General features: G+C 37.3%; 1 protein-coding gene across 1 annotated transcript in view; it reads right to left on the minus strand.

Annotated features, from left to right (window-relative positions):
• Positions 1 to 207: 207 nt before the first annotated feature.
• The window catches only part of LOC143907459 (neurotrimin), a 186083-nt gene continuing 170753 nt past the window's right edge, over positions 208 to 15537 (minus strand). The window contains exons 7-10 of the mRNA XM_077424278.1: positions 15242 to 15391; positions 14330 to 14368; positions 5982 to 6050; positions 208 to 5752 (exon numbers count right to left, since the gene is read on the minus strand). Of these exons, the coding sequence (XP_077280404.1) occupies positions 5592 to 5752; positions 5982 to 6050; positions 14330 to 14368; positions 15242 to 15391 (419 nt within the window). The 3' untranslated portion in view covers positions 208 to 5591. The remainder of the gene's footprint in view (positions 5753 to 5981; positions 6051 to 14329; positions 14369 to 15241; positions 15392 to 15537) is intronic.

Here is a 15537-nt window from a genome sequence, read left to right on the forward strand (position 1 = left end):
TACACAGAATACTGAGCACGTGGTCCAAAATAAACGTATTATTGTCAGTAATTTAATTCTTTGTTTTGCAAAATAGATTCATTTACAAGCGATCTCGTCAACAGCAACTTATATTAATTACGAATAGGCATGGTATGCTACGCGCAAGAAATTGAAGCTGCCGCTCCAGCTTTTCCAGGAACTGAGAGACGTATGTACGACAAAAAGTAAGTAATAAATCTGTATTTCATGTATACACGGACATGTCCTCCTGATGCCGATAGTGCTTACAGGACTAGATCGCGTGCGAGAAGCACGGGCAGTGGCGCAACCAGGTCGGATCCAGTATATCGCAGCATAAATTGTCGTACGGCTACACAATTGAACATCGTCGTTAATCTACGTTTAGTTTTATTGATCGACTAGCTTAATTAATTAGTTACACACTGATCTATACTAGCATTATCGCGGAAACATTCATGACTTGTGTAAAGTCGCATTTGAATTTTACTGTTAAAGATAAGAAATAAACGTGCCTCGCTTACCATCGTATAGTAAGTATACAATTTGTTACAGTTTTTTGTCGCGATGGAAACTTATCGTCGTAGCAAAATTTTGTGAAATGCAATGACGTCCGAAGAGAGAAAAAGAACAAGAGGGAGAGAGAGAAAGATCTCCTGCGTTTTTATTACATACGCAGAGACATATATGTATATAGTCACGCCACCAATCAGCACAGATAATGCATTCTACCTGTACACACTATGACATTTTAATATTTATTCCTTACATATGACCACATGATTACTCCACCCACGTACTTAAATCGCTACTGATTATTTTATTTAGCTACACTTTATATTATTCTTTATTACAAATCCCGCACTTAATTACTCTCCGCGATTCCTCACGCGCGTTGTAGTATGTCTGATGCATGTTTGATGTGTGTTATCTACAATGTCGATGATACAAAAGTAGTTGCTCTGAATATCTTCGATATATATATATTGTTTAATTGTCGCAGTCGTTAAATTACTTAATTGTAAATAATCCGCGAGCCCTTATAAGCACCGCATACAGTTGCAGTGTAAAATTCCGTTGACAAATGCTATTCAATACGTAATATGTGGCATATAATAACCCAACATAATAACCCATTCTTAATTACAGAATACGCATATGTGACAATGATACTTAAATTAAGTTTAACTAAAATTGAATTACTCAAGAGTTATTGTATAGATATTATCTTCATCAAAGTGCCGAAAATCGAGCATCATAATTTTGGACATTTTAAAATATTAAGATATTAAAATTTTAAGTTGACAGCTCTTGCAAAACCCATTATTAACTTCATTAATTTTCCAGAGATAACGTGTCTTACATTAAAATGATTTATTTATCTTTTACCGAAGGAATGAAGATACTTTGTGTGTGATATGTCTTCTTATATACAATATTCCCGCAGAGATATATATGTACATACAATATTCTGCAGTGTTATCTTTTCAAACTGCATTTATCATAATTATTTGAGAATATATTTAATCACCGTCGGATATATATTAATTATTGATGTCCGCGCTATTCTGAAATATTTAGCTTGGAGTGTTTAAACTTGCAAAGCCATCCTATTTACAAAATTAATTGCGAGCTCGCGAAAAAATGTAATCATTTATTGATAAGGAAATTACATTATATGGGACATAGCTCGAATTTTTTTATCAAAGACAGATTCGTCGAACAAAGGCTCTGCTAACTTAATTATCTCTACGCGGAAAGAGAGAATTGGTTAATCCTTTTATTTTTCCGTGATAAGCTATATTCTCGTGATACGCTTAATTGCGTATTAGTTCATTTACTACTTTTATTATTTTTCTTTTTTGGTTTTTTTAACGCTCGGATAACCCTCTTTCTAACTATAAGAGCTCTCTTCTTTCTTCTATTGTTGTTCTTTATTGCAATCTGCTTAATCTATTTCAAAACTCTAGCTCTTTCACGGCCGATATTCAATAATAAGCTCTCTATTTGCATACGTATACATACATCAGTGAACGAAAACACAAAGCGCGCCGTGTGCAAGCTCCGGCATCGTGATATTGTACTGTGATTCAGACCGTACAGGGTGTCCCAGTTTATAGAATGTGTTATCCAAAGCTCTGACAGCTTAAGTGAAGCCCCCGCGAATATTTGGATCGATTACGGCGCAAATATTGATATACGTTGCGCAACGTTAATAATTAATGAGACGGAAATTGCAGTTATAGCGCTATCGGTTACGTATTCATAGAATAAATCGATACAGTCTTAATGAATGACAGATATATCTTACAATTAGTAAATAATTCACACTTTGCCTTAAATGAACTGTTCTTTCAGTTGAGTTTGTCGGATATTGTCGAGAAATTGTATTCTATTTTAATTTCACGAAAAACGATATTCCTCGCCACGGACCTTGTATCTCGATGTGGCAGTGGAAATATGAATTATCAGCTTACTCTGCATGGTATAGTATGTACAGTACGTTTAGAACATAATAATGAGAGATCTATTCACACGCAATACATCGACCACTCGGAAATTATTTAAGGACGCCAAGATCCTCCTCAGTCTTGTACTTATTACGCATATTATATACAGATTACATGATATATGTATACTCTCTGACTGATTACTGAAACGTTAAGTACTCTTTAATACTCTTTATACACTTTGACTCGCTAAATTGAAATTCAAACTTGCTTCCAATTCGTAGAATAAGAAAGATTTATAAATAAAATTTTTACCTATAACAAATTTACTTGGGCAGAATATGAGAATAGGATAAATTATTAATTTGATGTTTTGCTGGGAGAAAATCGACGGTATGCCGGTGTGGCATCACATGTGTTATACTTACTGTCTATATGCAATATGTATATATATCTCAGTAATTATACTAATTATATACTATAATACTCTATACATAGTATATCAATGTATTATACACGGTACTATACAAAGAGTTGTTATAGAATAGGTTTCTGTTAACGCGAAAATGTCCGTCTCGATAAAAATTCTGATGAACAGTTTCAGAATGTCTGCCGAGGTTTTTGGTGCGAGTATTCGAGCGATGACTATTGGTATAATGCGCCTCGGATATTCTATGAGATTAACGTTAGTTATTCTACACACACACACACACACACACACACACACACGCACACGCACACGCACACGCACACGCACACGCACACGCACACGCACACGCACACGCACACGCACACGCACACGCACACGCACACGCACACGCACACGCACACGCACACGCACACGCACACACACACACACACAGATCGTCGCAAGTCAGGAGTTAACGGAAAGTCATGTACAACGACGCCAATCGATGTCGCTGCGCCGATGTAGCTTTAAAAAATTAATAAACTTATTTAAGAGAATGCGGCTGCCTAGATGAGTTAAATCGCGATGTACTAATATAAGTTCACGTTGCTACGACTCAAATAGTTTATCGAACAAGAATTACGTGTCGTTCTATAAAGAAAAATAAAAGTTCTTCTAAATAATATATAGTAATAAGTGATAAGAAGCAAACACACTATTGTCTTTGTAGTATTATACTTTTCGCGTCATAAAGAAATAAAATTGGCCTCTAATATATAATCTTAAGGGGTTATATGCACTTAGAATTTTCAAAAATTCGAATTTTTTTTATTGCATTTTCGTAATGTATATGTATTCAAGTATATACTCTGAAAATTTCAAGTCGATCCGACAAATATTCTCGAAGTTACACGCATATTTGTAAAGACGCCTCAGAGCGTTTAAAAGCAGGTAGCAGAGACTCGAGCAACTTTAAACGCGTTTATCTCAAAACTGTGTTTTCAAAGTCGGTGACCAAGATTTCTCGGAAACGGCTGAATCGATCGGGCTGAAATTTTAACACAAGCTTTATAAATATATTTTTTAGTAATTAATCGAAGGATTTTACTCGTCGATAAATATTTTCCATTTTATAAACAATTTAAGGCCAAAATTTAGAGCAAAAATCGAAACTTTTTGTTTAAGAAGCCGCCATTTTTGTTATAATTAATATTTTGCTTATTCCTTCGATTAAATACTAGATAATATATTATATTATCGAAATCTTTTTGGTTTTTTGATTTCAGATGATTCAGTCCAGAGATAGAGTGGTCACCGCAAGACATGTTTTTTTAGAGATGCTCCCGGACGTCGGCTATAGCGGCCTGAAAAATCATTATTTTTAAACAAAAAAATTTGAAATTATACTTAAAAGTGACTACAATAAGTGTGTAAAATTTTGTGTTCATAAATTAAAATGTCTTTCCAGGATAAATTCTTAAAAAATCGCTTTTTTTTTGGCCTCCTAAGTGCATATAACCCCTTAACTGCCTGCGGAATTAATATAATTACAATAAATAAATAAAAATGTACATAAAAACCTTTATATTGTAGTTTTTCTTACGTGTATATAAATTATATAAATTGTATTTTTTTAAATATATATTTGATACGCCTTTAAAAGTTTATGGGAAAAGGTCAGCAGGAGTGAACGAAGCTCGAAGCTGTCCGAGCAGTTCATTCTTTACTTGGATTGGACAGCTCCGCTCTAGCATGGAGTTCCTCTAATAAGCGTCTAGACAGTAACTGCCTTTCCCTGCAATTGGTGTAGCCGCATCGTCGCGTCGTCGCACCGTTTGACCGTCGCTTCGTAATAATCGTCTCCGACGTTGGGGGATACACCGTTGTCCAGATAGCCAATTAAAAATGACGCGAAATAGTACAAACTGTCCGTCGTTCGTTGCCCTCGCTTTTTCGCGAACCATCTCGTTCATCTCGTCACAATGAACACTTTTGTTTGACTGGTCGTTGTCGGAATCGATCGAGCTTCGCAAGGGTGAAAATGCGTTGCTCTCGATCGATAAAAGATACCGCTCACACATTTATTATTTCATAAAGAATTTATTTAGCTATATGCAATGTTATCTCAATTACACAGAATATATCGCCTAGCTATACAAGGAAATAAAACCATTCATAATGAGCAGATACAAGCTTCCTTTCAATTTAGAGTTAAAATAAATAGAGGATGAGAGAGAGAGAGAGAATTAAGAGCGTGAGGGTAATTTAGTTTGCATTTAAAAAACAAATTAATATCTTGACGCTGTCGTGATAACGTTCGAAATTTATGGGTACTTCAGTTATCTTCGCAAAGCGACGCGACGCCGCTAATGCAACCCTAAAATAAATCAGGCGTTTCCCAACATTGTAACGTGATTCCGGCCGCATGGGGTAGATTTGCGCGCCGAACTCCGGTTCCGTAATGACTGTCCCTTAAGTCGCAATCCTCCCTTAACGAACACCGACAGCGCTACGACGCTAGCCGGGGGCCGCTGTCACTATACGCTATTTATAATATTATTATCCTATTGTTTTAAGTTTAAAGTGGTCAACGCAGTCCTCGACGATATTCATCCTCGACGGAAGTCCCTGAGCGATGGATTTACAAGTGGATGTACAAAGTCACGATGATGGTGGTGGTTCGATGATGGAATTACGCGTGCGATGGCGTGTAGGACCGTCGTGGGTAGATCTCAGGCCGGGTGCAACGTTCGTATCTGCGGATGATGATGGTGGCACAGGCACAACGCGACGAAGATCACCAGCAGCAACGAGCTGCCGTTGCTGGTAGCGCTGGACTCATCGTAGTCCGTTACGTCGCCGCCGTTCTCCTTATGACCTCGTAGTTTCAAATCTACGAGAGAACAGAGATTTAGAAACGTATAATCAGAATAGTAATATCAAGAAACTATAATAGAAGTCTGCGTTTATGTATAATAATAAAATAATAATTTATTTTTACGACGTGAAACCAAAATCTCTTATAATTGATGATATCAGTGATATTGGGAAAGAGCAAAGAAAGATACTAAAGTGCGATTATCTCTGTTGGGATTAAATTCTGATTTAAATTTAATGTGTACCTTGCTCCTTTAGCCTATCTTGATTTCCCTCCAGGATGTTATTGCTCCCTGAATTATGCCTCGCTTTACCTGCAAACACAGCAAGAGATATTGAACGGTGTCGTTCTAAGAAAGTTTATATTTTCATATTGTCAATATTGCCCAAATAAATATTTGATAAATGAATACTCTTATTCATAAGCTATACCTTTTAATTTTGAATACTCCATTTATTCATCTTTATTTAGTACGATTAATTCTTTATCGATATTAACTTCATTAATCGACAATTTAAATAAATCCATATCACTCAATTAGCAGGATTTATTTAATAACTTCTATTCCGTTATGTAAACATGAGAAATTCAGTTTCGGAAATTCAGTAAATTTACCGAATGAGAGAATTATTTAATTGATTATTTCAGTTGATTTCTCATTCAGTCTTCTTTGATTAATTGGTGCCCGCTGAATGTCTTTAGAGTAATTTGTTTCGCGACGTGGTGTTCGGTTTCGGCTGGTACGTCACGAGACTACTAATGACGACGGTTGTTAAATCAATTGCCGCAGAAGAGTAGCAATGATAGTAAGCACGAAGACCAGAATACGATTTATGAGACGGGTTTATGTGACAGAATAAATACATCCAATTTGAATAAATACAGATTACGCTCTCTTATATGTATCGGATAGTAGCTTAATCCCGCTCATATCTTTCATAAATAAAAAAATGCCCCCCCCCTCCTCCCGAGAATTTATGCCTTTCGATAAAAATACGGTCAAATTTTCCATCTTTCGCGCAGAGTTGCGGCGAGTTTAGCGTTAAACGACGACAAAAAAAAAGAGACGACGGAGTGAACGGTGGATGCTATTGGAAAAGCGATCTAGCGTTTTACTCGCGGCGAGCGAGCGCTGGTTCGTTTGTCTCTGTGAAAAATGCTGCTTGGACCGTGTGTTTTCTCAAGTAATGAGAAGAACGAATGAGAACGGGGCAACGTCGACACCCGATAGAGCAAGTCCGGGCGCAGATTGTGGAAGGGCTTTACGGTATGACCAACGTGTTTGTCCCCACGTTGTTAAGTTGCTACGCAGACTCTCCGAGACGTCGCGCGTCCTCACTTTCGCGTGAGTGCTCGGAAAATCGGCTCATATATGGCTCGATCCGCGCGTCTAATATTTTCTCCCACGAAAAAACAGGTGTATGCATTAATCATTCCGACGCGAAGAAGATAAAAATAGGCGATAAATCCCAATAAAAGTTAATAGCCGGACGTGCTACTGCTAAATCCGTGTTTCGCAGGTTTCGCTCTTAACAGAGACACATCAACAATATCGTATCAATTTTCCATTATCACCGAGAACAGCCGTATTTACACTGTTCTGCACATTTAACTGCGACGCCCGTATCGAGGCGTGTATATTTAAGCGCGTGTGGCGAGAGGTGGGAAGAGTTCAATAAAATTGACCCAGGACGTTGAAAACCGGTCTCTATAAATCTTCCATCGCGCGCGCAAACGTAACGTCGCGTCGCCTCCCAATCTGTTGGCATCAAAATATTTTGCATATATCGATTTCCGGTCGCCGCCGGGGCGAAACGGGAAGTCGGACCGAAGACGGGTCAATAATAAATCCCGGATTTTTCATTATGATGGCGCGGAAGATACTCGATGAAATATGAAAGCGTGCGGTTGCCTTTACGCGAGCAACTCTCGCGCTGACATCACTTTCGTGCGCCGATTATTTATCGCTGCTGGCAACGCGCGCCCTTGGCGCTACTAATTATGGTGATTTCTGTTGTGTAACGGTTACATAATTGTACACTGATCCAAAAATATTGTTTCAGCATTCGAATAAAACCGAATAAAATCTGAGCGTTGGTACAAAGATAACATTGCGACCAACTATAGAGATGCGCGAATCAAGAATTTTTTATGTTGAATCGAATAAAATCGTCGAAATATAATTTTTAATTAACAAAATAATTATTCCAAACAGTAAAATTTACTTCGCCAGTGGATAATTAACAGTAGACTTTTTAATTGAACCTACTGACTATCATTTTTTAATCGTCAAGACAATATAACTATTATTAGATTAAATTTCAACACGTAGATAACGAAAGATTATTTTAAAATGTGAAAAATAATATTAATTATTTATAATATAAATTCTTTTTAAAGCAAAAAACATACTTAAATATTTAATATAAAACTAATAAAATATACTTTATTTAATGTCGCAGTAACTGAAACAATTAGGCAAAAAACATACATAAATTATTAAAATACTCTTATGTAATATTCAATATCATTACCTAATTACATACACGTAGAAATTAAAATAAAATAATATAGTAATATTTATTTTATTCATGAATATTTATAGCAATTTTATTATACGCATACTCAAACTTTTACTTATAATTTGACAGGGTCATAGAGCATATCAAAAATAAGAAATAAAATTTTGACTGGTACTTAGCCACTCAGTGAGTGGTTATAATACTGAATATTGTACTTTTGCTTATTAATGGAAAATATAATTTTGTAAAATTGACAGTGTACAATGTATATGATTCGTATTCGATCCATCTAGTTTCGAAATTTTCAAATAGTTCGGATTCGAATCATTAGAAATTCGAATTTGAAATAGTTCACACATCTCTACGACCAACTGATTTACGAAGAAGCATTATCGCGGCCATGTGTCCAAAATTAATTCGTGTTTATATTGCGTTTATATCCTCCTATATCCTGCACGTCCCTGTGCGGCGGGCGGCGGCCGCATAAAGACTCGCGATGAAATCGTATTCGCGGCCGAGAAGAGTCCGCGCGGGCCGTAAAAACATCGATTAGCCATAAAACGAAGACGGGGCGAGATGTTTAAAGTTTTCCCGTTGCGAAATGAACCATTAAAGCAGCGAGCGAAGACTCTCAAGCGCCTCATCGGAGCTATATCGCGACGACGAGAGTGCCTTAAAGCACGTGCTTCAAAGGCCGGGGGTTTTATATCGGCGTTTTTTATCCTGACATGGTATGCATACACGGCGCAGTTATATTACATTTATACAACGGTACGGTCAAGAAGACGCGCAACAGCACAGCAATGCCGAGTAAACATTTTTATATATTTGATTTTCCAAAGTTGTAACCGAAACGCGATAACGCTATTAGCGGATTACGATTCGCGAAACGTCGATTCTCGAGAGCATGAAATGAGATTGGAAGTTTACAAAAATATAGACGAGAGTATATTGTTCCTTTGTGCGGTGTGTTTCGACGATGAATATATTTTGCGGGCAGAAAGAGAAAAAGCCTCAACGTAGATAACAAAATACTTTACGTGCGCTTAGTTAATACTCGGGCAGAACACAACGAAATATACAGCGAAAACACGGTACGGTACGACACAGCGCGGCGCACTGACATGTAATTTACCATTTCCTTTGAAGGGCCGATGTATTGTTCCACAAAGCTCTTCCCGTATTATTATCTCTTTGAATACATCAGCGTACTCGAAATACCGCGCCGCGTCGAGAGAGAAGAGAACCTCTCACGAATTGGTGCTCTAAACGTCTGCCATTTTGTCCCCTTCAATACTCATTTGCATACCAAGAATAAATCCGGTAATATTGTGCTCATTATTATGTTAAGAATATACGTGTTAAATAAACATACTTAATATTATTAAGAAATCTAGGTGATAAGGTCAGATATTTTCATAAATTTTCAGATATATGTATAACTTATTGCTATATATCACGTTAGAGCGTCAGAGCAGTAGTTCGTAACCCTTCGCTTACTGTAACAAATTTAACATTTTGCTCCGCCAACTCCAAACAAAAATAGAAAAAATCTACAATAAAAATTTTATATATTTTTTTACAGAAAAACTAATTTATTACATTTTTTTTTTTTTAATTTTAATAATGTATCATATCGCTTAAAGCATTTGCCCAGATTTCCTCTCACAGCAAAAAAAAACAGTTTTCTTTCATATTAAATTTAGGTGTCAAAAATTCAAATTTGTTATTCTACGACACAATAATGAGTAGGGGAGACCGGGGCTGAGCCGACCACGGGGCAAACTTGACACTAGGCTTTTTGCCAATTTAAATCTATCGTATAGAAACTTGCCTTTCCTACTGGTAAATGCGTCTTTATGTGCCAGTATTATCAACGGAATTTGGTAACATTCTGAGTTATAGTTTAATTTTTAACGCGACATAAGCGTTTTCGATAGTAAAAAGTAATTTTTCTGATCTCTCGAAAATGTCTACTCTTTCTTCGAGCTTTACTCTTGCGAATCTACCGGTGAGTGATTTTGATGGGAAATTCGATGCTTTATACGAATCCGATAATAATTTTTGCATATTTTCAAAATGTTTATATTTTTGGAGTAACAAAAGTAAAAAACGACGTTCGGGGCAAAGTCGACAGGGGCTAAGTCGACACGCTGTTTTATTGGTTCCCATCAATAATAAACGATGCTTGTAATGCAGCATATGGCTCATGACAAACGTGTGCGCACGTATAATCGCGAATTTACTTGCATAAATTGTTTTTCAGACATGAGTTCAGATGAAAATAATTGAATGTTCAACAATTTTTGTTCTCATTATTTCCAATGATTGTTTTACTTAATTCTAAATTTTTGTACTTTCTAAATACACGATAAACAAATGTATATTTAGTTTCAGACAATAAAAAATAAGTTTCAGATCAACGTGTGTCGATCAGGCAAAGTGTCGAGTTTACTCCGGCATTTTTCAATTTGAAAATTTGTCTTTGCGTCACTTTTCCTTTCCTGGCGGCCAAACAAAGCGACGTATAGCAAAACTTCTTGAATCAATTTTGTACCTGAAAAAACACTCTTTAAATATATACCATTGAAAAAAATTTGCCTAAAAATTTTAATTAAATATTAAAAATTGCCTTTGAAAAAATAGTGTCGGCTTAGCCCCGGTCTCCCCTAAGTGCGTACACAAAGTAGTAAGCACAAAAAATACTTTTAATTAAAAAGATACAGGAGAAAGCACCTATATAAGAATTTTATGTCAAATCTAGCTCGATACTGAAGCTGCTGGAACGAAATGTTGAGTTCCAACATAATCTTACAAAATTCTAAACTGTTAAAACCGTAACTTGTGTGTGTCACAGTGTTACTTCTTCTAAATCTCCGCGATGTATAAATGACCATTCTTTTTCCAAGAAACTTCTATTTCTCTAACGGATGTACGCGAGGTTACTCAGGGAAAAGTATGTTACGCACAACCGTGAGACGTTAACGCGCAAGAGAGGAAAGCCGAAGGAAGCGCGGCGGCGAGTCCCTTTGCGGGGGAACTTCGGCTCTGCCCTTTTTCCACCGCGATGAAAAGCAGGTTGGCGCGATAGGTGCAAGAGCCGAAACGTTATTCATCCGGGTCTCTTTAAAAAGTCATTTCTCTGAACGTCTATCTCTCCGCTATCGCGGATGCATGCGCGCGCGCGGATCTCGCGCTGCATTCTGCACGAGTTTGCATGAAACGCCTAGCGCCGACTTTTGTGCGCGTTTTCCTCTCGCGACGGCGGCCTGTCGTGCAAAACGAGACACGGTCGGTCAGTCGGTCGGCCGGTTGGTTGGTCTGCGAAACCCGACACGACGACGGCTTCTATTCATCCGCGATTTCATGCTGAAATAGTGTGTGCCCGACCCTCTCTTAGTCTCCGACACTCGACGTTGGAGAAGCTCGAAGTTGGTCGGATTTTCAACTTGAAATGCCTTAACAAGCGCGGGTGACACAGATTCGCGCGCGAACGTGTGCTTTTGTTGCGTTTTCCCGCGGTGGATCGTATACGTTTCTCTCGTTATAATATTAGTAATAGAAATTACAATCTGGCAAATCACAGCGATATTTGAGAGCATATCAGGAACTAATAATTAGGCATTTGCAGGCTATATCTATTATTAGATTATATCATCAAAGAAACATTTTTTGATTTTTATCTTCCTAATAATGATTACCTGCACTTTTCACAATGTCACTGATAGTATAATCAATAAAACACAATATTTTGAAAGCCGATAAAAAATATAATACCTGTTCGTTTCATTAGAGAGGATTTACGAAAGAATATTTGAACAATGGTAGAAAATGGTACAAAATAATACTGTTAACAAGGGATCAAGGGTCTTCGACGTCGACTTGCTTCCTCTTGAAAAATATGTTATCAGATATCAAAACATAAAGAAATATTCTTTTATACATACCCAATCTCCAGTTTAAGAGATAAAATCCGCTTGAAAGTTTTATAGCTGAAATCATCTTTCGACAATATTTTCAAAAATATCTATTACATAAAAAAATGTTTCACATAAAATTATTTATTTGTTTTTTATCATAGAAAATTAAATAACAATAGTAAAGTTTTTATATATATATATTTTTTTTCGAACAAATCTCCATCCATTTTTGTAAAACTTATTATTATTTTTTAATTCTATGATAAAAACCGGATAAACTTTATTTTCCGATGCAATAAGTAATTTTTATAAAACTTTCAAAGAGGTGTTTTTACCCTTAAAAACGTGTAAAAAAATTAACATCTCTTAGAGACTTACGGAAGTGTAACTCACCGACTTTAATGAAACTTGGCATACTTGTAGAACATCGAAAAATAATCGACACGTATTTTTTTATTTCGGCAATGGTGCGAGTTTAAGGACAATTACAAAATTTAAAATGGCGGATCCAATATGGCAATTAAAATTACAAAAATTTTTCTAGTTTGAAATGCTTTGCAGTTAGCCAATAAAAATTATAGTTTTCAGAGTTTACTGCGAGAAGGTTACAGACCAATTTTAAAACCCTTTCTGTACTTATTTTAACGGGATGCTTGATTAAAGTGAGTCCCTTCGCCTCTCACTATTCTGGGTGCTTATTTATAGTGAGTCCCCTCGCCTCTCACTATTTCAGAAATTTATATATCCTCAATTTTTATAATTATTAATTTATTGAGAATAATTTTTACAGTAATGATATTCCGTAAAAAAATGTGTGATGCATAAAAATTTCCTACACCCCACGCACATCTTATTTGGAAAAAAAACCACCTGAGTTTGAAAATCCCGTAAAATTTTGTTTCCAAGATTGTGCAGCATTTTGCGATTTGTGCACAGTTATTGTCGTAATAAGGTGTGCGTAGTGTAAGAAATTTTTATGCATCACACACTTTTTTACGGAATATCATTACTGTAAAAATTATTCTCAATAAATTAATAATTATAAAAATTGATGATATATAAATTTCTGAAATAGTGAGAGGCGAGGGGACTCACTTTAATCAAGCACCCCGAATAGTGAGAGGCGAGGGGACTCACTTTAATCAAACACCCCGAATAGTGAGAGGCGAGGGGACTAACTTTAATCAAGCATCCCGTTAAAATAAGTACAGAAAGAGGTTTAAAATCGGTCTGCAACCTTCTCGCAGTAAACCCTGAAAACTATAATTTTTTTATTGGCTAACTGCAGAGCATTTTAAACCAGAAGAATTTTTGTAATTTTAATCGCCATGTTGGATTCGCCATTAAATTTTGTAACTATCCTTAAACTCGCACCATTGCCGAAATAAAAAAATACGTGTCGATTATTTTTCGATGTTCTACAAGTATGCCAAGTTTCATTAAAGTCGGTGAGTTACACTTCCGTAAGAGTCTCCTAGTTAGATTTTTATAATAATATATTTCAAGGAGAGACGAATCGGCGTCGAAAACTTGGATGGTGTCTCTCGTAAGAGATTGTTACACGAATAGAATGCTCGATGCGATGTCGAAAAAACGCATTTGTTCCTTTAGTTCAGTTCAAACAGAGCGTACGGATGTGTGCGCGGATACGATCGCACAAACTGGCTACTCGATCTAATTAATCAGCGACCCGTTCGTCCGCCACAAGTACACTGCGCTTCATCATTCAAAAAGTACCTCTCAATACAAAGCGAGCAGTAAGAGCCGGTCGATCGATTTATATTTCGTGCAACAAAATTGAAATGAAGCGGTTAATTAATTAATTAATGGTTTAGTATCTCGACGAAACGGTTTCGCAATTTCCATTGAAATTCATAAAGCAATTTCGAAATTAAGTCGCAAGTCTCTTCATTCTTTTACCATTCAAAAGGGTTTCCCCTCATTAGTGCAAAATATGCATGATCCTGCACAGCAGGAACGTATAATTTTTTTTTTTTTTTTTTTTAAGCGAGCTCGCTATATATATTACAGTACATCACGAAGTTTTACACGTCAATTTTACTGGACACAGAGGTTTAGAGGTATTTCTTCGCAAAGGAGAGAAGAATTACTCCTTTCGACCAACTGCTTAAGTAGAAAATGCTACTCACCTTTGTACTTGGTGCCGCTAGAATTGGAGCTCGATATTGCTGAAAAGTAAATAACAGCGTTCAGTATTATTCAAACGATGCTGCGTCGTACGCTTCAAAGCGACGTCAAATATCTAAAGCGTCAACTGAAGAATCTCTCTCGAGTCGGGGGGATCTTCGGGAAGGGCGGTTCGAAAGGGCCCGGCGCGGCGGCGCTGTAGCTGAGAAATAACGAAGCGAGCAATAACGCGGATAATCCTTTCAAGTCACATTCTCTAACTCGCGACTTTGTTTACGCGTTGCCCTAACTCGCGAAGGTTCTAACTTCTTGTTATCTTTCACTTTACTGGTGCAAACAATTTCAAACGGTTCGCAGGTACCAGCCCTCGTACACCTCGCCTTCGTTTTCAACGCGGGAGGGGAGGGGACGATTCGCACACCGGCGGATATTACTCGCGACTGCAGGTAAGTAGTAGCGCGACGGTTGAGTGCGCCCCAACAACTTTCCTCGAGTCGTGATTCCGAATCGGTATAGGCGTCCTCTCGCAGCCACCGGAATATTTTTGCGAAATATTGTTTTATTCATAAGCGCGAGCGCTTTTAAGAATATAAGGTCTGGGGGGGCCGGATTTCACTCGCTATCTCGGTAGAAAAATTCCAACTATTTTAACGCAGCTGCTGCTTAATAAGCTGCAGCCAGCTATGCGAGCGAAGCACGGCGCTACTTTGTCGAATCCAGGTATGCCTAGCAAAGTATCTTGTACATATAATGGCAAACAATGCAATTTTACTATAATTTATTCCGCGGAATCTCCGCCGTATTAACCTCGGCTAGACGAGAATCGTTAATATACGTCGCACGAGGCGGAGGAAAACGCGGCGGGGGAAAAACATTTTTTTAGAGTCGAGATATAACCATAATTATATACTTACGATAGACTTTAATGCTGCCGTCAGTGTCGCCCAGCGAGTTCCTGGACACACATTTATACGAGCCGTAATCCGCCGGACTGACGGAGTTTATCGTCAGCTTCATATGTATTTTGTACGCGTTATCTTTCAGCACCGGATCGTATTTTCCTCCTGCAACAAATCGCAATTCCCGTCAGTAATGCGCTGCGCAGTTCTATTCATCGTTTCTTTCTTTCTTTCTTTCTTTCGTTTTTTCATTATCGTTAAACTAAATGATAAATTTGTCCACGGTATAGCCGCGCCAGATTACATCGATC

This window comes from Temnothorax americanus, unplaced genomic scaffold, assembly GCF_048541705.1.
Source record: "Temnothorax americanus isolate GAGA-0224 unplaced genomic scaffold, ASM4854170v1 Scaffold81, whole genome shotgun sequence".
NCBI classification, from domain to species: Eukaryota; Metazoa; Arthropoda; class Insecta; order Hymenoptera; family Formicidae; genus Temnothorax; species Temnothorax americanus.